This window comes from Pezoporus flaviventris, unplaced genomic scaffold (assembly GCF_033815535.1).
Source record: "Pezoporus flaviventris isolate CSIRO_AGI_PZ_B2104156 unplaced genomic scaffold, CSIRO_AGI_Pfla_v1 ptg000035l, whole genome shotgun sequence".
Classification (NCBI taxonomy): Eukaryota; Metazoa; Chordata; class Aves; order Psittaciformes; family Psittacidae; genus Pezoporus; species Pezoporus flaviventris.
Genome location: NW_026892583.1, coordinates 3,639,850 through 3,662,292, shown reverse-complemented (window position 1 = coordinate 3,662,292; position 22,443 = coordinate 3,639,850). Strand labels below are relative to the sequence as shown.

Sequence of the window (22,443 nt, the reverse complement as noted above, 5' to 3'; positions counted from 1 at the left end):
AGATCTCTGCTGAGAAACTGTTTATAAACAAGGACTTTTGAATTGCAATGGAAGTATGTCTTCAGTTTGTAGAAACCAAACTTACCCAATATCTGTTCTTGGCAAGAGATCCACAACATCATTCCCAACATCCTCCTGTTCCTCCTCCTCAGCATCGTCCCCACCTCCTGCCACACTATTCCTGGAAATCCCACGAGTTGGGGCTGGTGCTGTCTGCCCTTGCATCTGCAAGCAACACAAATCAGAAACAGTTGTTTTACAGTATTTGACATTAAAAATGAAAACACTTGCATGATATGAATGCGCTGTCAGGGCAACAGACTTTTAAACATTCTGCTGTTCAAACAAAACCAGAAACTTGAAGTTTGCCATGAGAAAAGTGACCATTGGCATAGCCAGACATAGTGAGTTTGCAGCTGCTTTGGTGAGATGTCTTAAGAAATCTGGTTTACTTATAAAAACACAGGTTAGAGCACAATATTACTACAGATCACAGCTACTGAAGTTTCCAAGTTGTTTTAGTGATACTTAGTAGTAAGAGAGCTACACATTGTACCTTTTCAAATTCTGCATCTATCTGGGAGAGAAGAGCTGGCTTCTCATCCTCAAAGAACATTCGCAAAGGAGGTCCCACATAAAGATACATGACTCCCAGCAGGGTAATGGCAGAAGTCCTTACAGCCTGCAAGAGAGGATAAAAGCATTCAGTCTTCAAATTCAGGACTGATAATAATTCAGGTTCAAAATTCTAAATGTACTCACTGGGTTAGTAGCAGCAAGAGCTGTCTTCACGTTACTGATGAAAGCTTTGACATTCAGTCTGTAGGAAAAAGATATCTCCCATAAGTAAAACACACAGAATCTGGAGATCAGCCTAGTACAAAAATCAATTCAATAAATATAATTTATATCAAAGAATGCTATAATGACAACAGGAAAATGTCTGTAAAATACAGTGATCCACCTAGGTTCCAGGTGTATTCACACAGAACAGGAACAGCAGCCATGCAGTACCAGAGCTCCTTGCCCAGCACACTCCTATAGTATATAAAGTAACAAAAATGCTTTTCAGAGAAGGCTGAGTAATGAGTAAAGCACCTCATAGTAATAGCACCTTATCCTTACACATTTAAAGCTAGAAGAGCACTCAGAGCTAGAGTAAGGAACAAGAGTTCAGCTGTACTTGCAGCCACCCCTCCTCTTCAGGCCAGTTCTACAGAGAACAAATTCTTAGTCCTAGCTTAGAAACATTTTCATTCAAGTTTCTCTTAGTTTACTTAAAAGACATACCCAGAAAAGCCAAACTCCTTAATGGCATTTGAAAGCCAGTTCAAGGTTTCTGACTGGTTTTTAGGATTCTTTTGAGAGAAAGCTGTAGCCACAACCTGTAACAGAAGACAGTTCAGTAAATTTTCACTGACAAACCAGGTAACAAAGCATGGTAGCAAAGGAGTGAAGATGCCTGCAAAAAAAACACAGGACATTGCAAGTAAACAGAAGCAGACAAGGAAAAACATGTGTCACTGTAGCAGAATACAACTGCAAGTGAAGCTAAACAGAAATTCCTGTAGTACTTCAAGGCAGCCAGAGATATACCTTCATTATGGATGTGTGCCTGTTTTGGCAGTATTTCAGCCAAATACTTATTTACTACTTGTTACTTCCTCTTTTGGAAGAACTTGTATTTATCTTCTGCCTTAGGTGGTATCTTGAGAGCAAACCAATCGCTTCCAGGCAATAGACAAAAATCAAGGATTTAGGATTTACTACTCAGACTGAAAGAACACCCCACATATTTCTGGCTTTATTTACCGGAATAATACCTTTGCTGCTCACTCACCTGCTCAGCAGTCCATGGCAACTGACATGCCTCTGCTATTGCTGTCATGGCTTCTTTTGCATTACTCCCACATTTCACATCACCGACCTTGTCTACAAGACCATCCAGCACAACCTGGGCTGAAGTTTTGGAGAAGTTTCCTTTCTGTGCAATCAATGCAACTATATGCAGTTTCATCTGCATCACCTGGAATGACCATAACGGCAAGGAAGTTAGTAATGCCTTTGTGTATGTTACACCAAGTTTTTTCTTCTATGTATTTATAGATATAAAAATTTTTTTCTTCTATGTATTTATAGATGTATAAAAAATAAATATATGTATTGTGCATACACACACACAGACATTTGTTTATCCACACAAATGTATATATACACTTGAAAACAGAACTGGATTCACACAAACAACATTTATGTACACAAATACATATTTTTATACACACACCTGTACATTTATGGTTTTGTGTGATTACACAAATTGTGTCTATACACACAAATACATGTATGTATAGATATATACATATACAATCAATAATACTGGGCAGCCATTATCTATATTAGAACTTAGATATACAGATACATATAGCTGCACACCTGTACAGACATACATCTACATCTAGCTATCTTCAAACGTTGTCTCAACTATGAGCAGAAATCAAATCTAATTTCAGAATTTATATTCTCATTGACTATAAATACAGCTGTGGTCAGGGTGCTGGGACTGTCATCACTGACATAATAAATGTACTTAAAGCCTTTTAGCTGGAAGCACAGCTTACATTAAGCACAAATACAGACCGTTAATTACTGAAGGATAATGCATTACCTGAAAATTTGTTTCCTTCCAGCCAGGTTTCTTGGCCAGCATTCTTACCAGTGCTTGGCAAGGCATTTCACTTCTCTCCATAAGCTCAACAGCCTAAAGGATAAACATGAAGTTAGCCAGTGGGTCACAAGTGATACAAAACCTAAAACACGAAGTTACCCCAACTGTCCTGTATTTTCTTAATACTGACCTAAGTTGCAGAAATACTCAGCAAAAGAATTGACCTGAAAAGCCTTACTGCAGGACCCTCTTTCACAAGGAGCCCATTTTGCAGGTAGTGAGATAAGGTTTGAACTATAGCATTCATACCACTATACTTTCTAGGTTCTTTAATAAGTCCGTAAAACCACTATTCACCATTCCAGCCCTGTGAACAGCACAAACTAAAAACCAAAGCAGCACAATAAAAAGAACATCCACCCCCCTCAAAAAAGCCTTATATTGTGCTCCCTTCACATTAGAATGCTGATTACATGACAAAGCCTGAATGTAATCTAAATTACTGTTTTACTTATTACTAGGCTTAGCCATTCCACTGAAACTTCCTTACATTTGAGCAAAGCTGGCTCCCGCAGCAGCACTTCAGCCAATCACCTTTTCCATTAATATATTAAAACTCAGTCACAATTATAATGGTGTAGCGGTACCAACTTATTTGTACATTGACAGTTGATGCCCCTTGTGAACTCTCAAAGGTCTTATGATGGATACCATGGGAAGAAAGCCAGGCTTCACACCGAGCAACACATGATACTTTTTTGTTTGTGACTACATGAAGCACTCGCTACCAGCTGAGAAGACTGCAGGTATTGTATCTTCAAACATCAGTTATTTGCCAAACAAATTTTCAGTAGCATAATCAATTGCTGCCTAACATGCAATCGGCAGGGACTTACTTGCAGCTGGTTTTGCCCAGTCACTGCAAAACATTCTGTTTAAACCTAGTTGTCTCCGAGACTAAGCTTTTGAGCTACTTGGTGTTTAAACAACCCCCATCATGCATTCTCAATCCACATACAAACATTTTTAATAAAGCATAACTATCTACGTTAGAATAAAAGACTTACTTAATTGTTATGGAGTAAGAGCTAATTTAAACCATGTAAACCATTTGTCTTTTGCAAGTATTATTTAATCCATCTGAATTGCTGACATCACTACTCCCTTTCCCTACCTGCCTCTCTTCTTATCCACTGATACACACTTACCTTCTGAAACTCCTCCATGCAGGCAAGCCTCTCTTTCCAGTTACCACTGTCTAACTGCTGGATACAAGAAGCTGGAAGAACGGCAGCAGCTTTTTCTTCACATACTTCTATCTGCAGACAGATCAGAACAATGTCAGTACCCCACTGTATCCCTTCAGAGGGGGGCAGCAGCCTTAAGGACAGGTAATATACTGCAATGACTCTTGCATTGTGCTGTATTTAGAAAACGTGAGAGTTTGCTGTTGCAGGTTTAAATATTTTGTATGGCTCATATATCTAGTTTTTACATTACTTTAGGAAGTATATAGTTCATATATGAACTATAGTTTAACATACATAGATTCTACAGGAATTTAGGAAAATATGAATTTAAGAAGCTGCTAAATTGTACTGCAACAGAAAAGTAATCCCCAAAAAGCATGGTATGTTGTGCAGAGAGTAAACAATACTCAAGTAGCCACTACTTATTTATAGAATCAAGCAGAGGAAACCTAAAATGTGCAAGAACTCTGAATTCATAGCAATGAATCACTAGTTGATGAGGGTGGATGGGAGAAGACCCATCTTTTGCATCCATTTTAGCAAAATGAAGAATTAATGCTTTTTAGCATATGAAAAGTGATTAAAACTACCCTTGTTTCACAGGTGTCTACACCACATTCAGGAAGCACATAGTCATTTTCCACTGTATAACTCGCAATATAAACTGGATACATAATGGAAAGCATTAGTTCTAAGCAACACCCCAGAGGGAACTGACAGTCAAAACCTGCAGATAAATATGGCATAGCTCTAAACTTCGTTAGTGTCTGAGCTTATTTTACCTAGCTCCCTATCAAGAAGATAGGTAGATGCTCAATTATCATGCAGAAATCAATCATCTTCTTGAAGTATAACTTAATACAAACAGCATGGAATAAACTTGCATTAGCTCACTGAATTACTACTTCATCTGAAATTCAGATTTCAATGTAAACTCCAGAATACTGTATACTGAAGCAAATACCTTCAGGAAATCATGCATCCTAAAGCATTTATATTGTTACTTTTTTCATCTGTTCCTAGTTCAGGAACAACAGGACATACCCTTCTATATTAGCATAATTGTTTACTGTCTTAACACAGCCTGGTACCAACAGCAGCCTGAAGAACAACTGTACTTATTGGAACATAGTAAGCATCAATTTTACCAGTTAGGAATGCCATTTATTTCAATATAATTTTTGCCCTTGTCCTAACAAAAAGCTACCCAACTTCAGTGAAAGAATCTGTATCTGAATACCTGACCTGATTAACCGAAGCTTCTTAGAGAGAGGACTTTGTATCTCATAGAATTAGCAGAGTACTCACCGAGAGCTCTGCCTCAAATATTTCTTTGGTCTCAGGACCCTTCTTGCCTTTAGCCCCAGCACCAACCACACCTGCAGCACCTGCTGGTTTGCTTTTCTTGGGTGGGCCCCCAGACTAGAAAGGAAATAGACAAGTTAGCAAAGACCAAAGAGATGTCTAGCTCATCAGATACCAAAAGAACAGATGTTTTTCCTCACACTTCTACATTCTAATGTCAAAAAATACTTCTCTCTCTAGTACCATTACAGCTGCAAAGAAATAGTTTTCTGCTAGAGCTTATTGAATTCATATGCTGCTTTCAGACTGCTAGGTTTTATAAAGCACATATAGCACACAAGACAATGAAAGATGAAAAGGGAAAGAACGTATTTGTGAAGGTTCAGAAAGTAATTAAGTCATTTATATATTCTCCTATGGATACTGATTCAATATTAGGCTTGCAACTGGTATCTCTCTTCAGGGCTACCAGTATCAATAGATTCAGAAAATAAGATCCACTATTTACTTCCAGGATTCCCACCTGGAGAAGCAGGGCATTAGAGACCATCTACAGTGCTATTTAGGTAAATTCAAGAAAATGAAAATAATCATTTGAAAGAAACACAGGCTAACGTTTCTAATTATTTATGGTAACAAACTACAAACAACACCAAAGAGAATGCTCAACACTAGTAACCTTGCTAATTAAAATAAGAGACATTCGCTTCAGCCAAATACTACTATTGCCACAGAGCACACTAACATATCATCTACAGCTCCTCTGGGAGCTGGAGCTTCCTTTGGTCTCTCACTTATTTCCATATGAAAATCCGGTATTAAGACATAACAAGACAGTTTGTATCATTAAAAACTGAGATTTCATCCAGTATATATTCCTGGAAAGTCCCAGATTCTTTCTATTGTTGGGCTCACCTACAGAATGACAGCAATTCCTCAGAGAAAGGAGATGTTCAACAGGCCACCTTTGATCATTGATAAGTAACAGACAACTGTGATTGTCAGACAATCTCTTACCTTCACAGCAGGTGCTTTTTTCTGTGGTCCTGGTTTGGTTGCTGCATCTTTTGTTTCTTTATCTCCACCAGACCCTGAAAGAGCAGGGGTCTTTCCACTAACAGGCCTGCCTTCCTTTTTCTCAGCAGCTCCTCCTGTCTTTTTCCCATAAACCAGTTCTACTTTCTCAGCACATTCTTTAATCTGAGAGCAATTACAAAGAAAAAAGGGGGGGGGGGGGGGGGGGGAGCAAAAAGCTATTTAGCTACCACCATTGGATGTACAACTGTCTTTCAACAGCAGTGTTTCAAACATCAAACTGTTCATGTTTTCTCCAGAGTAGTCATTTACTTAGTATTTGTTATCTTGTGTTTGTTACAGTAGTGATGTTAAACAGTCAATAGCATCAGCCATCATTGTGTTACTAGAATCATTTTCCTAATTAAAAATGAAGTGCATTTATACACACAGAAAGGACTGACAACTCCCCCAATACTTACAGATGATGTAAAAACTAATTCTTTGCAAGTTCTATTATAAAAATCATCATTCAGTCAACAAACCTGTCTGTACATGCAAAAGCATGAAAACTCTGTGGTTGGAAAGTAAGTCTTTAATACCAAATCCTGTCTAGTAATATAGAATTAGACCACATGGCTGTGCCTTAAAACCAGGCAGAGTTTCTTTTTTTTTCTCTTTTCAGGGGCAGAGAAAGAGTTCAAAACCAAGCAAAACCACACAGCCAACACCACCACCGCCACCCAAAAGAAACCCCCAAAACAACACCCAAACCAAACCTCATAACCCACCTCATAGATAATACAGCCTTGGAACCAAAGAGATTCTTTACATAAGAATGAAAAGGTGCAATGTTTGTTAACAGACTAATGCATTTTAGGTAGCGGAAGTCAAGAGATTCTTGATAATCTCACAAGAAAGATTTTCAGATTCCCTGTAACATCAGTAGTTTCAAAGTAAAGAAATTTTCAAAACCCTGTGCCCAAAGTCACCAGCTACAGCACCCTCTTTAGTCTTCTCTAGCCTAACATGCATCTTCAATGGATAATGGGAGCATTCGTCACAACATTTATGATAAACTTACCCGATCAAGCTTTAGTTTGTCTACATCTGCTAGAAAAGGATTCACAGCTTTCTCTCCAGCCACTTTCAAGGCAGTGCCTAATGCTTCAAACCCAGCATCTCTTACTTCAGGAGCAGAATCATTGATATGCTGCAGAGAAAGACAACTCTTATCATGTGACTTCAACTCATATCTAAACAGATTTACTTCAATTCATATCTAAACAGATTCTTAAAATCAAACTTCTGGATAAATACCCTCCCTTTTTTAAGGCAAATATCTACAGAATAATCCACTGCAGAAAAGCCTGGTTTTCATTTCTGTATTCCTATGTACTGATAAAATCTACTACTTCTCAGATACAGCCAGTTTCCCATCTTTGGATCTTTCACAGCATAAGAAAAGGGTGTCCATTCAAGCTTTAATACATACTGCCACGCTATTAAAGTTCACAAGGAGTTCAAAGTTCTGCAACCCTGTTTAAATCTTCATTTTTGAAGCCAGGGATACTTCCAATAACAAGGACAGGGCTATTTGCAATGAGAAAAAAGTATTCATTTTATTGTTTACACTGATAAATGCTTTAAAGTAATGGCAGATGATGGTTCTTTTATTCATGGCAGAAGACACGCAGCATTCCAGCAACAGCTTGCTAGAGATGTCTGTAAGGAGTGGCACAGTACCCAGAAGTTTAATAGCTGCAAATTACTGCCTTAATCTATTATAATAACTGGGGAGCTTTCAGTTTCAGAGAAGCCAACTAAAAAGAGACTAAACTGTTCCTACGCATCTTGAGTTCGTCACCAGTCAAAAGTGACTGATGGCTACACAGCACACAAGAACTCTTTAGTCCTCGGATCACCGGAAAGGTCTTTCTTCCAGAATCCAATGTTTCACAGCAGTGCTTGAATCAATGACACAAGTACCAACTCCTCCTGCTTTACCTTGAGAAGTGCAGCACAGAAAGGTTTTAACAGGCTTTTTGGCAGAGTAGAAGGTGTGCAGTGGCGGAAGCTTCGAGCAATGAAGAGGGATGTTTGTTGCTTAATTGTTGGGTTTTTGTTGTCCATCACTGCCAACACATCTTCACTTATGTTCTGCAACGTGGTCTGCAGGGTTGGATAAAGATAATTTCAGTAAAGTAAGAAAAAACAAAAAACAGAGGCCAATTCTCAGACAATGGAGAAATGGGAATTGTCACTATTACTTACTGTAAGAAAGATTGCATCAATGGCCTCTTGCAGTGCCTGCACTACCTGAGGCTTCTTCTCTTTAAATTTCTCCAAGATTGTTGGAACAACCTATGGAAAAGGTAAAAAAAGTCAACCCACTCTTTACTAATATAACTGGGAAATCTGATAATCTGCTCCCTGGTATTTTGCAGAGAAATAAATGATGGAGACATCACTGCTGCACCATCCAGGAGTACACAACAGCAATATGAACTAGCTTATTCTAGCTGATGTCCAGTATTAGATTCATTCCAGCCAATCTATTAAAAACATAAATTTTTGAGCAATTTCATAGCCAAGCTAAACAAAAGGCAGATGTACAAGTTCACAGAATTCCAAATGAATACTCTGGTTCTACTGGTCTGGAACACAGAGCAATAAAGGAGAAATCAAACTGTAAAGATCCAAGAAGGTATATAAACTGTTCCCTCTCCCCCAGCTTCCTGACAGCACTCAGCATGGCTCACTAAGAAGCCCTCATTTGACCCTCATTTTGATGCAGCCCTGAGCTGGGATTGCAAAGTCCTACACATGGGTCAGGGCAATCCCAGGCACAGCTACAGGTTGGGCAGAGAAGAGATTCAGAGCAGCCCTGTGGAGAAGGACTTGGGGGTGTTGGTTGATGAGAAAATGAACATGAGCCGGCTTCAGTGTGTGCTCACAGCCCAGAAAGCCAACCGTATCCTGGGCTGCATCAAAAGGAGCGTGACCAGCAGGTCAAAGGAGGTGATCCTGCCCCTCTACTCTGCTCTCATGAGACCTCACTTGGAGCATTGTGTGCAGTTCTGGTGTCCTCAACATAAAAAGGACATGGAACTGTTGGAACAAGTCCAGAGGAGGCCAAAAGGATGATCAGGGGACTGGAGCACCTCCTGTATGAACACAGGCTGAGAAAGTTGGGGCTGTTCAGCCTGGAGAAGAGAAGGCTGCGTGGAGACCTCATAGCAGCCTTCCAGGATCTAAAAGGGGCCTTATAAGGATGCTGGGGAGGGACTCTTCATTAGGGACTGTAGTGATAGGACAAGGGGTAATGGGTTAAAACTTAAACAGGGAAAGTTTAGATTGGATATAAGGAAGAAGTTCTTTACTGTGAGGGTGGTGAGGCACTGGAATGGGTTGGCCAAAGAACTTGTGAATGCTCCATCCCTGGTAGTGCTCAAGGCCAGGTTGGACAGAACCTTGGGCATCATGGTCTAGTGTGAGTCATCCCTGCTCCTGGCAGGGGGGGTTGGAACTGGATGATCTTAAGGTCCTTTCCAATGCTAAGTATTCTATGATTCTATGACCCACAGCTGACAAGACCATGGTTCTAAAGCACCTCTATGCTCCATGGAGCAGTATGTTTCAGATGTATTGCCTTGAAAAAGCACAGCTGACACTGAACTCTGCCATACTGGAATTTTACAGCAATTTATACCCAATCTAGCTGCTCAGCCAATAAAATAAAGGTAAAATAATCAGCAGCCATTCTCATGTGGCAGTAATATTTGCAGCTCCATTTCAGTACAGGCTTTGTAACAGTACAAACTTCTGTCAGTGAGCACAGCTTTTAAACTGTGAAAAGCAGGCTATTGTCAACATTTTCATAAGCATAATGTAGGTCAGTTTGGAAGTAGTCTGATACCTACAGAAGTTAAAGCTCTTGCATAATACAAAATAGCTTTCTCCACACATATACAGAAGCTGACTGTGAGATCCCAGTCCCTTGTGACACATAGTGACTTGGGCCACAACTTGTAAATTCCCCGTTTCCAAAAACTTTATCACTAAACACTCCTTCAATTAATGCAGATCACCACCATAAAGACCCTCATACATGTTACTGCAGATACTAGACAGCCCTAAAGCCTACAGAGAACAAGTCAGAGGAAGGAGATATTTAAAATCAGTGTGTTTTGGAAAATATTGACAGCTAGAATGAGTGGGGCTTTTTTTAAACATGGAAGTTAGAAGCCATGTCCTGTGTGAGAGCAGGAAGGAAGGAAAAATCAGTCCAAGGCTCCAAAGGCAGTCAGCAGAGGTGAAGATGGGCCACATGCACTCAATTATAGTTAGTACGATTCCGTGCTTGATTTCATTATTCCTGTATTAACACAGACTGCAGACTAACATTACTCTCCTATATTTAACTAATAGAGTTTAGAATAATCCCACAATTCTAGAAGCAGTTCTGTTTTATAACGCTTCAAATGCCTGCTCTCAGGAGGAGCCTATGTTTTCCTCACCAGTAAATAAATCCAGGAAACAAACCAAGTGAAGTGGTAAAAACTAGTGAGATTATGCAACACAGCTGCTGTTTCAGTACTGAAAAATCATTCTCTCAATGCTATTTGCTTGGCAACCATGGAGCTATACCCTTACTTCAGAAGCTTGGCTTTTTCTGTGCTAACTCTGGAGCTATGAGGGTTAACCTTTCAAACAAAAATCAAGTATAAAAAGATGGTAAGAATGCTTCCAACTACAGACAGCTCGCAGAATGAAAGAGACTTTGTCCAAACTGTTGTTCACAAGTTCAAAACATTCAAGTCTCCTGAACAGCTGCGACAGTCATTAGTTTCCCAATTCACCACAAAACATAACACTACCAGCAGCCAGACACATCAGTTTGCTTTGTCTCTAAGCTCCTCACTTTTGCTTATCACATGAAAAATGTGATTGAGCAGCTTAAAGAAGGCTTGAGAAATAAGTGAGACAAAGGGAACTTTTAATTAGTTGCAGTTCTTTCCAGAGACTGGTCAAGCTTCCCCATGTATTCCTTGATTATCCGCTGTTGGTAAGAGATAAGTAGCAAAGGAGAACAGAGTACTGAACTACATCACCAGAACATTTTGGTACCAAAAAAAAAAATCTCAGTCGTTTAGTTATTTAAAGCAGGAAAAACACCCCCAACTCCAGACAATCAAACCAACCACTGATCAACAACCCTCCCCCAACATTCAAAAGAACCCAACCAACCCAAACTATCCATCATGGAACTGCTAAGTAGAACTCTGGTTCTAAAGCTATTTTTATTCCCCACTGTGGCCTACAAATGCATTTCTGTATTTCCAGGATGAGGTAATGTAAATACAGTTCGTTTGATGAGTAAGCTCATGTTTGAGATTTAGAATTGTCTTAGTACAAAAGACTTATTGCAATCATAAGCTTCATGTTGCTTAACATGGATAAACAAGAACCTTTTAACCTTAAGCTGCAAGAGATCTTGGCTTGCTCCATTAAAGGGATTGGCAAGCATTCTGAATTGTACAAAGAATACCTTTGATAAATACCAGCACATCTGACAGGGAAAAGAAAAGGTGTCCAGCATCAATAAAACCAGGAAAAAATAGATACTCTTACTTACATGCCCTGCATACTGTCCAAATTTCTTTCGGAGACCAGTGGCTAGTCCAGCAAGGCATTTGGCAGCCAAAGCAACCAGCATAACATTTGTATCCTTCCCAACAACCTGAAGAGGCAAGAACCCCAAAGCAACAATGTTAAGAGACTGGAAATCCAAGCTTCAGAGACTAGGAAGGATGTCTTAGAATAGTCAGTGGGCCATAGATATTCCACTGTTACAACTGGTCATTTTCTACTTATGAGTATTAACTCGACTGCAAGTTTTAAACTATAACACAAATAAATTACAAAAGAATATTAAACCCTATGTGCACTCTGGGGTTTCTTACCTTTTTGAGAACTTTCACCAAGTCTGCATAGTCTCCTGATTCCAATTTGGGATTTTTTACCAGCAGCTCAACAGCTTCTAGAGCTTCTTTCCTTTCCTGCCACTTTTTTGCTTCCTGCAGAGCAAACAATTTCCAGTCATTTATAAATGCAAACAGTTTCAGAGAAGCCTACTTGCCACAAGCCATAGGTTTTAAACCACAGTTCTATACTAAGAAACGCAAAGTCTCCCTACAGTTCAACATCAATAACTGCAATGAAATATGAAATACAGTCCTTTCCAGGGCATCTCAGCTCCTTAAAATTACAGCTTTCTTGCCAGTAAATCAAATTTTGAGACTTTTTAATGATAGTCTATATTTTACTTACACAAGTCTGTTATTATCCATGTAGCAGTAAAGCATACTTTGCAGAATGCCAATAGGTCTTAGGACCCATCAGCTTCAAATGTCATAGAACTCACTGGGAATATTTCATTTTATGCTTACTATTTTCTCATAGAAGTCTTTGGGAAGCTTGGAAAGAATTTCTACAGCTTCAAGCAACTCATAAGCATCTACTTGTGGTACCGCCTCTTCCTCATCATCACCTCCTGCAATCAAAGGAGAGAAAAAAGATAAGCAGAGTGATAAAAGAACTGTTGACTCCAGCACCACCTAAGTCTTATTGTTTAAGAAGTATTATCAGCAGCTGTGATTTTTGCTATTCCAAAGGACAGATACGCTTTCACAGCACCTTTACAGAACCATAGAACAGTTTGGGTTGGAAGTGATCATCTAGTTCCAACCCCCCCCTCCCCCTGCAATGGGCAGGGACACATTCTATTGGACAAGGTAAAATAAGTTCAATGGGTTCCTTCACAAATGATACACCAGTGATATGCCTTTCAATAGAGTTCAGCAATGAATTCATTTACCTCCATCTGCATCTCCTCCAGCTGCCTGCTGCTGCTCAAACTTTGCTTTCAGCTCCTGTTGGGAACGCAGGAACCTGGTCTGCTTAGGAGCAGCTGATGACACTTTGACCCACTCTTCTTCCAGTTCTTTTAGCTGAAGGGAAAAGCATCGTATCAAAAACATTTTGTATATACAAGACAAGCCACACTTCATGGAAGGCAATGGAGATTTCCTATTTCAAAGCCAAGATGACAATACCTTTCAAGACAAAACAAACACGCTGTGCTACCTTTCATGACAGATTTTTGCTTTCCACTTGAACATGATTACCTGAAGTGGATAGGAAGGAAAGATGCATAAATAATTTATAAAGTTTTAAAACAACGAAGTGTTCCATCTCCAATAGATTTAGATTGGACATTAGGAAAAATTTCTTCACAGAGAGAGCAATCAGGCATTGGAAGAGGCTGTCCAGGGCAGTGGTGGAGGCATCGTGCCTGGAAGTCCTCAAAACCCATGTAGATGAGGCCCTCAGTGACATGGTTCAGTGGTGGTCTTGGCTGGGGTAACAGTTGGACTTGTTGATCTTAAAGGCCTTTTCCAACCTAACCAATTATATGATTCAATAGCACAGCTATCTACCATAAGGTAAAGATACTTCCTGAAGCGGAGCAGTCACATCCTGAGCACCAACAGAACAAGCCTGAATGGCTATGTAGAGTAAAAGAAAAACTTCAGGAAACAAGGAAACTGAGAAGGAAAATGGTGAACTTGAGGACTTTCAGTGCAGGGGTCTTTCAGAGGCGTAACTGCTTGCCCTTGGCTTAGGCTTCCAAGAAATACCATTGTACTTCTCAAATCCCCTCCTCAGTTCAATATGATGCTTCCCTCCCAACTTTACATATATTCAGAGCAACAAAACACAGTCACTGTTTCTTTACAAATAAGAAAGAAGGATATTTAAGGCAAAGTTACAGAAAACTGAACAATAATGTTGCTGTCACTGAAGAATTCCAGCTTTGATTTTAACAATGCCCAACAGCACAGTATCAGGGGGCTAATGGAAGTGTTCTCAAACGTTTGGATTCAGAACTACTTTCTGCCTACCTGAACAGAGTTTATGTTCTGCAGTGGAGGCCTCAGAGCATCCCTTATCCAGCGGTAGATCTCCACAGCAAGGAGCTTGGCTTCATCTCGAACAGCCTTTTCCCGAGACTCAAACAGTTTTGGCAATACTTTAATGATTGGCTTCAGTGAGATGATTTTTGAACCAAATTCACTGAAAGTGAAAAACACAGAATAGCATGAGTGGCCAATAGGAACCAGAGAAGTGATCCACAGGTAATAACCTATGAAATGCTTCCAGTGCATGCTTAGGGATCGCGTCATGGACTCAAATCATTATTATTTTGTGTCAACTACTAGCTACCATAAAAATCTAAGGAATATTTGCTCTATCATAATTATCCTCCACACCCAGCTTGGAATTACAAAATCAGGCCTCTCAAATGACTTCAAAGCACTTAATCCAATCTGCTGCTTAAACCAGGGAGAGGAAAGAAGAAAGGGAAAAAGAAAAAAGTGTCCTTAGACCAACATTTGTGTGACCTACTTTATTTTTAAATCAGAATAGAATCTCCTTTGTCTGTCCCTGGAGACAAGCTGCAGTAAAAGCATTAGTCACTTTCCCACTTGTTGGGTCAGATAATTATAGTGAGCCTGGGTCATCCTCACAGAAAGCACACGTGTTGAAATATGTGCTGCTGAAAGGATACACAAGTTTCCCAGCCAGTCACCCTTCCCTGTCAGCAGACTCTACAGCTTGGTGAGCTTAGTACAGCAAGTCTCCTTTTTCAAGCAGTGCTGAATGAGAACACAAGAACTTTCTTTTCATGCTCTTAGTAAACTGCTACAGTTCTTAAAGCATACTTTAAATCAATGCAAAAGCCATTATTTTTATATTCAGAAGCATTTCTTTTCCTTGAGAGTTCTTAATTAACCTTTGCAATCAAGGTACTAATCAAGTACCACATAATGGAGCGAGTAAAAGTGACTGCTCAAGAACTAAAACATCTCACTTCCCAAGTTTCTAGCATTACACATTTCATACCCAAGCCCACTCTGAGAAGTACCAAGTATTAAAACCTGCAAAATGGGTCTCTGAAACACACAATTTAAATGTGGAATATGAACAAATGAGTTGCCCAAGATTTTTATTTTTCTACCATAACTCAAGAAAGAGCATATTGGGAAAACTGCTTATGTAAATTCTCTTACTATAATGTTATATTATAGACAATACTATAGATATTATCTAATTCATATGGCATATATCTCTTACAGATATTATCTAATTAATAAAGCAATTAAAAGCCCCCAAACCTCAGCACAAGATAAACACTTGAAGCTAAACTCATCACACACTCAAGCTACCCACCAAGGTACAACATAGGTAAATGTCATCAGTGCAGAAACTCGTTCAAAGTACAAGACAAACTTAGGCAGCAACACAGATCAGAAGCAGAAGATGAAGGTTAAGTCTCCAGGAAAGAATCTGATCTTGTCATCTCAAAGATAATAGAATACTACATATTAAAAGAAATAGGCCAATGTGGCACATTTTATAGGTGTGGTTGGTTGAAAGAGCTTGAGGAAGGTTATGCAGGTTCCTAATTACACTGTGCTGTTAAAAGGACATTTGACTAGATAAGGCAACTTAAAATAGCTAAAATATACTCTTAAATGTGGGACAGTAGTTTCACTTAGTAGAAGCACAGGTAATGTGCTAAGGCAAATGCTTTGACTTCTATTACAGAAGCTTGAAACAATTAGCTTAACAAGAACCACCTATACATATGCCTCAGGAAGGTGTCTACAAAATCCCAGAATAAGCCACTTTTCATCTATATTATAGAGTTTTCACATGAACTCCTTCACTTAAAGTGTTCTGTACATTATTATCAAAATTATGTTTTCCTTAAAAAAAAATGGACAATGAATCAAACACACGGAATACAAGAATTTGATAAAATCCCAGAATTTTTCCCTCAACTCAAACACACGAAACCTACTTGAAGAGGAACAGAACCAAAAGATATTCCAGATCTAATCTTGAAACCAACTATCCCATCTTAATTAAATTGGATTTGATTTTTACAGAGTACTATAAGCTTTTGTTTTGAATAAGGTAATAATTATATGGAAAATTGAAGCTTACTGTGCAGTGAGCTTTTTCCATTTTTGAAGATCAATTGAAGATGCTCCCATCCATGAGGGGAACAGTGTTGGGGTTTGGTTTTATTTTAGAAAAAGGTTTTTTTTTTAGGAAATGCTACATTTTAGTTAACAATCAGTGAGTTTATTTCAGATATTCAGAAAAGAAGCTCCACAGTTTGGAATAAGACACACTAATCCTGCCCTTCTTTCAGGGGTCCACTGTAAACAGTTGTCACAGATTAAAGTGATCCAGATGAGGCTTGTACAACAAAGACATCCCTCACATCTAAACAAATCCCATGATGCTCTCAACTGTTGTGGTCAGAAAGTATCAATTCAGTAAAGATACATCCTATTCAACAATAACAAAGGCCTGTTAAAGACTTAAGCAGCAAATTAGACTCTACATACTGCTGGGTAGAGGGAAAAAGGAAAAAGACAGACAAAAGCCACCTAAGGAACTGAAAACTGAAAGCTTACCTTAGTGCTTTCCTCAGTGTCTCTATACATGCTACTATGATTTTCGGGTTCTTGTTGTCCAAACCCTTTAGTAATTCTTCTTGTACGGCCTCCCCTTTCTCAATTTCTATATACATTAGACATATATCTAGACCCAGCTCTTTTGCTCTGGCTTTTGGCTGATTGAACACTTTATTTACAACTCCAGACGCTACTTCTCCTGTTGTCCTGAAAGATGAGAAAGTGTTAGTTTCAGAACATTTAAGAGAATTAGGTGTTCTACACCATTATCCACAGACAAAAGCACACAACACACCCAAAACAGATTAAAACTCAGCAAGTCCTCATATAATAGAGACTAGATTCTGAATTAATTTTGAAGGTAATAACCTTTCTTAAGAGATGATCTCAGCCTCTAGTTTAATCAAAAGAACTTCTGCAGACCAAGAATCAGTCAACATGTTCCCAACACTGGACTATATCAGAGAGTGAAGAGTAGACTTCTTCTCAAAAGTGTATTCATTAATATAAATTAGTTAAGGTCCACAGATAAATGTCAATTCCTGGAGCTGCATGTATCAGTTAACATATAACATGGCGTATATTCCCAACACAGAATCTCACAGCTATTTCAAAGCTTCCAATCCACTAAATCATTTACACTACTTTTAAATCAAGGGGTTTGGAAGGTTGTCTGGTTTTAAAACAGAGTTTCAGTGTTTTGCTTTGTTTTTTTAATCAAACTTTAACTCTTTTCATCAGGTCACTAACTCAGTGGATCAAAGCACTGCTCTGGCCTATTAGGTCAGTTTATTTCACATTGGTAAGTACGGGCTATTTCCTGGGCTAGACAACAGTGAAATACTAAAAAACATCCTCTGAAGATTCATATTGGTTAAGTTGGATACAACACCACATGAACATAACGGTATTTTAGTTCATGGATGAATTGCATAAGTATCTCCCTAGAAGAAAGGCTCTCTGCACATAAAGACAAGAGCAGGGATTCCAATTCACAGCATCTATACAACCAAATTACTGATTCACTTTCTCTACCATTTCAGAAGTCTTCACAACTGCCATTAATACTTTATTTGAATTACTTTAAGCAATTTCTGACAAGTTGATATGCACATGGAAGTAATCTACAAGAAAAGCCATTCAACAAGTTTTCTAGATTAGAAAGCAAGTTCTGTTCTCAACAGTAAAGATCGTAATTATTAGTGGCCTCTGCATTATTTATATGCAGTCTCCTCAGAGAGGCACATTAAGCTGCCATAATAGTTTAAGTGCAATAAAAGGCTACTTACTTCCCAGCTACATGAGCATTTTCAACATAAGCAAGTGCTGCTTCCAGTCCTTTCAACTGAGCCACTGCATTGGAGTCAGTCACAAATTTCTTTATCAATCCAAGATACTTGGACCATTCAGGACTCTTTTCATCATCTATCTTCTGGAAGAGCTTAAGGGCTTCTTCATAACCATTTAATCTGGCTTTCCACAGCTGGAAGCAGAAATCACATGTTTATTGTTGTGTTAGTACAGTCTTAGCTCACCAACCTTACGAAGTTCTTCAATCATAGTTGGAAGTGTGCTCAGCAAGCTAGCATTTGCAAGATTTCAATGACTATATGAATAACATGCAACAAGACAGAATACTCGTTCTTCTCCCACCAAGAATGATCTGGATATAGAAATGCCAGTCTTCCCCAGTGCTCTTCATAAGCTCTTACAATCACTGATGAATAAGTGGGAGCCCAACAATAGTTTCAGCTACAGATGACTAATTTCTCCACATGAATGAGTGTACTGGTCTTTCAGCAACAAGCTTACGCCATGCAGATTACCATGCTGCTAAATTCCGCTTAATAAATGTTATTTGGACACTAGGCTGGACAGAGCCGAGGCAGTTTCAGATCTGTTATATGGATGCTGTGCAGCTGTTGAGATCACCTATGGTGTACTTAGAGGAATACCAGAATCACTCCAGCAGAGATACAGCAGCAAGCCAGATGCAATGACAAGATCTCCTACCTTGTGTTCACATTTCTGATCAATGGGCAGTTTCATCCACTCACTGTCGTCCCCCATTGTAATGCAGGTTCTTTCTAATTACAGTAATTCCTGCGGAGATATGGACACATTAGAACACAATAAAATATGTCAGGTCCTAGCCAAAACATACTTCTACTTAAAAAAGGCAAAAACCAAAACCACAATTCCACAGCAAATCTTATTGCTAAAGTGCAACTCCAGCTTGTAGTTGTATTTACACACAGACTACTAAGACTAGACCACCACTTTGTTAGCCCTAGAAAGCTACCAGAAGCCAATAAAGATCAGAGCAGAACCATGTGTAGTATTTCAGGCACTAGAAGTCTCAATGTGTGAAAGTTTTAGTCAGCAGAGAAGGCATTCAGGATATAACCTCATTTAAGCTTGAGGAAGAACATACCACGGTTAAGACGAACTGCAGAGTGCCCATCCACACTGGAAAACCGACTCTTACTGACACATGCTTTCAGCAACAGGTGCCATGAATCAGTGTTACAGAATAACCGGGTGCCAGTGTGAGTACAGCCATTTTAACAGCTACAAACACTGCAGCTGAGATGAGCAGCGCAGGGAGGAACAAAACCCATTTTTTGCAAGCTCGCCACTTTATGCCCTAATTCTCATGTAGCCAGCAGCAGCAACTGTCAACAAGAGAGCAATTTCTCACCACACACAGAGCTCAAGTCCTTGCTCATTCAAGTTCCCAAGCGTTTTCCTCCTCTTTCCCTTTCATTTTTATTAAAATAGGAGTACTGTCCATTAAGGTATGAGAAGAGACCTCAGTCTCAGTGAGCATGGCCAGGAGGTCAAGGGAGGTGACTCTCCCCCTCTACTCTGCTCTGGTGAGACCCCACCTGCAGTACTGTGTTCAGTTCGGCAGTCCCCAACACAAGAGGGACATGGACCTGCGTGAGCAAGTCCAGAGGCCATGAAGATGCTCAGAGGGCTGGAGCACCTCTTGTATAGAGACAGGCTGAGAGAACTGGGCTTACTCAGCCCAGAGAAGGCTCCAGGGAGACCTTAGAGCAGCTCCAGTGATCTGGAGAGGGGCTTTGGACATGGGCATGTAGTGACAGGAGAAGGGGGAATGGCTTCAACCTGCCAGACAGGAGATTTAGATTGGACATTAGGAAGAAGTTCTTCCCTGTGATGGTGCCGAGGCGCTGGCACAGGGTGCCCAGAGAAACTGTGGCTGCCCCATCCCTGGCAGTGTTCAAGGCCAGGTTGGACACAGGGGCTTGGAGCAACCTGCTCTAGTGGAAGGTGTCCCTGCCTGTGGCAGGGGCTGGAACTGGATGAGCCTTAAGGCCCCTTCCAACCCAAACCATTGTACAACTGACTGCTCAGAGAATATCAAGGGAATATGCCTGATGCAGGGAGACCAGCAAAATAAAATCAGCAGCCACAGCAGTAAGGGCTCCCAACATCATTTAAACAAAACAATCACACCGGAGAAGGAGTAACACATTGCAGCACACCTATTCAAACACACAGACAATGACATAAATTGTAAAAACTGGCCAGCATATACAACAATCTATCACTAAAGTTATAGAAATACACAATGCTAACAGAATATTCTTAATGCAAATTCAGCCTGTGCCAGCAAAGCTCCAAACCTTAACCTAAAAACTATTTCCCCTAATGCACAGTCTCCCTGCACAGAATTAACCCCTGGAAGTAGGAGCATAAATTCACTTGTGTAAGCTAATATCAGCAAATTCTCTAAAGCCTTCAGTGAGCTGAAGGCTCATACACAACATACAACCAACAACACTAACATACAGCAACCTCAAGACCAATAGTAGGCTAGCAGCAGTCCACAATAAAGACAACCTTTTTAATTGCTTCCTGGATTAGTTAGAATATACTTAAACAACCCAACCCAAAACACACACAAATCCCAATGAAAACCCAACTCCAGAACCCCTGCAAACCACCAACACATCACCCACAATAAGCTACACTACTTTTACCTTAAATATTTATAAATTCCTTTGGTTGTTAATACTGTTCTCACTACAATTGCATAAACCTACTAATTTGCCCAATGGCAACAAAACAAAAGTCAATGTCAGGCTAGAAGGTGACCACACATATAAACAAATGTATCCAGACATTGTTTGTCCTTCCTTTGTCACAAACAGCAATTTGGATCTTTTTTCTTGACATCAGCACAGTACAACTGAGACGTCTGCTTTTTAAGCAAAAATGAACACACATTGTGCCAAAACTGAAGTGTCAGTTAACCCCTAAATCTATACACAGCACTGAGAATGAAGGGATTGTTCTGCTCATTAACTTAACAGGAAATTAGGTAGTTTTGAATCTTGCTCACAAACTTGGAGGTAGGTCAAGCCATTCAAGCCTGTCTAAGTAATTTTGTTAAGGAAAGCATAAGGAATCAATACAAGGACAATAGTTATTTCCAAAGAAAACAGAAAAAGAAAGCAAGCATTCACACAATAACAGCAGAAACACCAGAATAAAGAGTTCTGGCACCTGTACTAAGAACATCTCCCTCTACACCCTATTCTTTCAGAAAACTGGCAGCAGTGTGGAACTAAACATCAAAAAGAAACTAATTTCTCTCCAGAAATCTGTTCCACCAGGGAAAAATCTTGTTGTAGGTCAGCAACTGCCTCACTACAATCCTAAAAGCAATGCAAACTCTTAAGTTGGGAACAACTCCATTAAAAAGGCAGCTTGTGCATTGCAAGGCTGATCCTGATATACAAGTATTTTTACCCTTACATGTATACAACAGTTCATTGCTACAAAGTGCAACCTCTGGCGTGTACATTCCAGTAATGCATTACAAAATCTAAAGGAAAAGGATTTAGTATTTCTCTTCCCAACATCACAATGTACTCAGCTTGGGGAACAGGGCATAGGACACGATGCTAGACATGGGGAACACAGATGACCATGAAGCAGTGCTTTCCTCATGCATTTTTAAGTCTGGTCAAGTTAGATCCCCTACTATTTTTAGTCCTTAACACCTGCAGTGGTTACTTCAATTATAAAATGGGTTAAGTTGCCTTCTGTGCCAAATCTGACATCTAAAAATAGTGATAAAATTATACTTCCCCCCTCTCAGTAACTGACAAATCCCCTTAGAACAGGCAATCTATCAGAAAGTATTCCACGGTCACAGAGGGAAAGCTGCTTCTTAAACATCCCCTCCTTGTAGCTTCATCACTGCTCATGCCTGTTCTAATGCCAAAATCTTGTACTGCCTCTGCCTACATCTTGCATTTACCAGAATAAAACACTGTTGTTTCTCCCTTCAATTAAGTCTCTGAGTTCTGTATGTTCATAGAATATCCCACATTGGACAAAATGCTGTGGTTTGTCAAAGCTTCTTTGCAAAGACATGTAAACCTTCAGCAGTTATAACTACCAGCAAGTAGTCTCATTACACAATAATGCAGCTAAATTCTGTTATTACTAGTGACTTCTCAGCATTGAGGTGTTTGACCTACATAGCTTTCCTGTTGTCCCAACTCAGGACAATCAAATTTAAGTATTTCAGTAACAATTTTGGTAGAATCCAGAAAACAAGAAAAGTCACTGGACCACTAAAATAAGTTTAGTGAGAGAGGTTTGTTATTAACAC

General features: G+C 39.5%; 1 protein-coding gene across 6 annotated transcripts in view; it reads right to left on the bottom strand.

Annotated features, from left to right (window-relative positions):
• CKAP5 (cytoskeleton associated protein 5) overlaps positions 1–22,443 on the bottom strand; it is a 51,558-nt gene that overhangs the window by 22,927 nt on the left and 6,188 nt on the right. For all 6 annotated transcript variants that reach the window (XM_061462228.1, XM_061462226.1, XM_061462229.1 and 3 more), the window contains exons 2-21: positions 18,804–18,893; positions 18,080–18,273; positions 16,791–16,997; positions 14,202–14,373; positions 13,115–13,247; positions 12,687–12,790; positions 12,201–12,314; positions 11,873–11,977; positions 8,509–8,598; positions 8,242–8,406; positions 7,319–7,447; positions 6,238–6,420; positions 5,224–5,337; positions 3,874–3,984; positions 2,666–2,758; positions 1,841–2,026; positions 1,291–1,385; positions 763–820; positions 557–682; positions 86–225 (exon numbers count right to left, since the gene is read on the bottom strand). In XM_061462228.1, coding sequence (XP_061318212.1) covers positions 86–225; positions 557–682; positions 763–820; positions 1,291–1,385; positions 1,841–2,026; positions 2,666–2,758; positions 3,874–3,984; positions 5,224–5,337; positions 6,238–6,420; positions 7,319–7,447; positions 8,242–8,406; positions 8,509–8,598; positions 11,873–11,977; positions 12,201–12,314; positions 12,687–12,790; positions 13,115–13,247; positions 14,202–14,373; positions 16,791–16,997; positions 18,080–18,273; positions 18,804–18,860 — 2,576 coding nt within the window. In that variant the 5' untranslated portion in view covers positions 18,861–18,893. The remainder of the gene's footprint in view (positions 1–85; positions 226–556; positions 683–762; positions 821–1,290; positions 1,386–1,840; positions 2,027–2,665; positions 2,759–3,873; positions 3,985–5,223; positions 5,338–6,237; positions 6,421–7,318; positions 7,448–8,241; positions 8,407–8,508; positions 8,599–11,872; positions 11,978–12,200; positions 12,315–12,686; positions 12,791–13,114; positions 13,248–14,201; positions 14,374–16,790; positions 16,998–18,079; positions 18,274–18,803; positions 18,894–22,443) is intronic.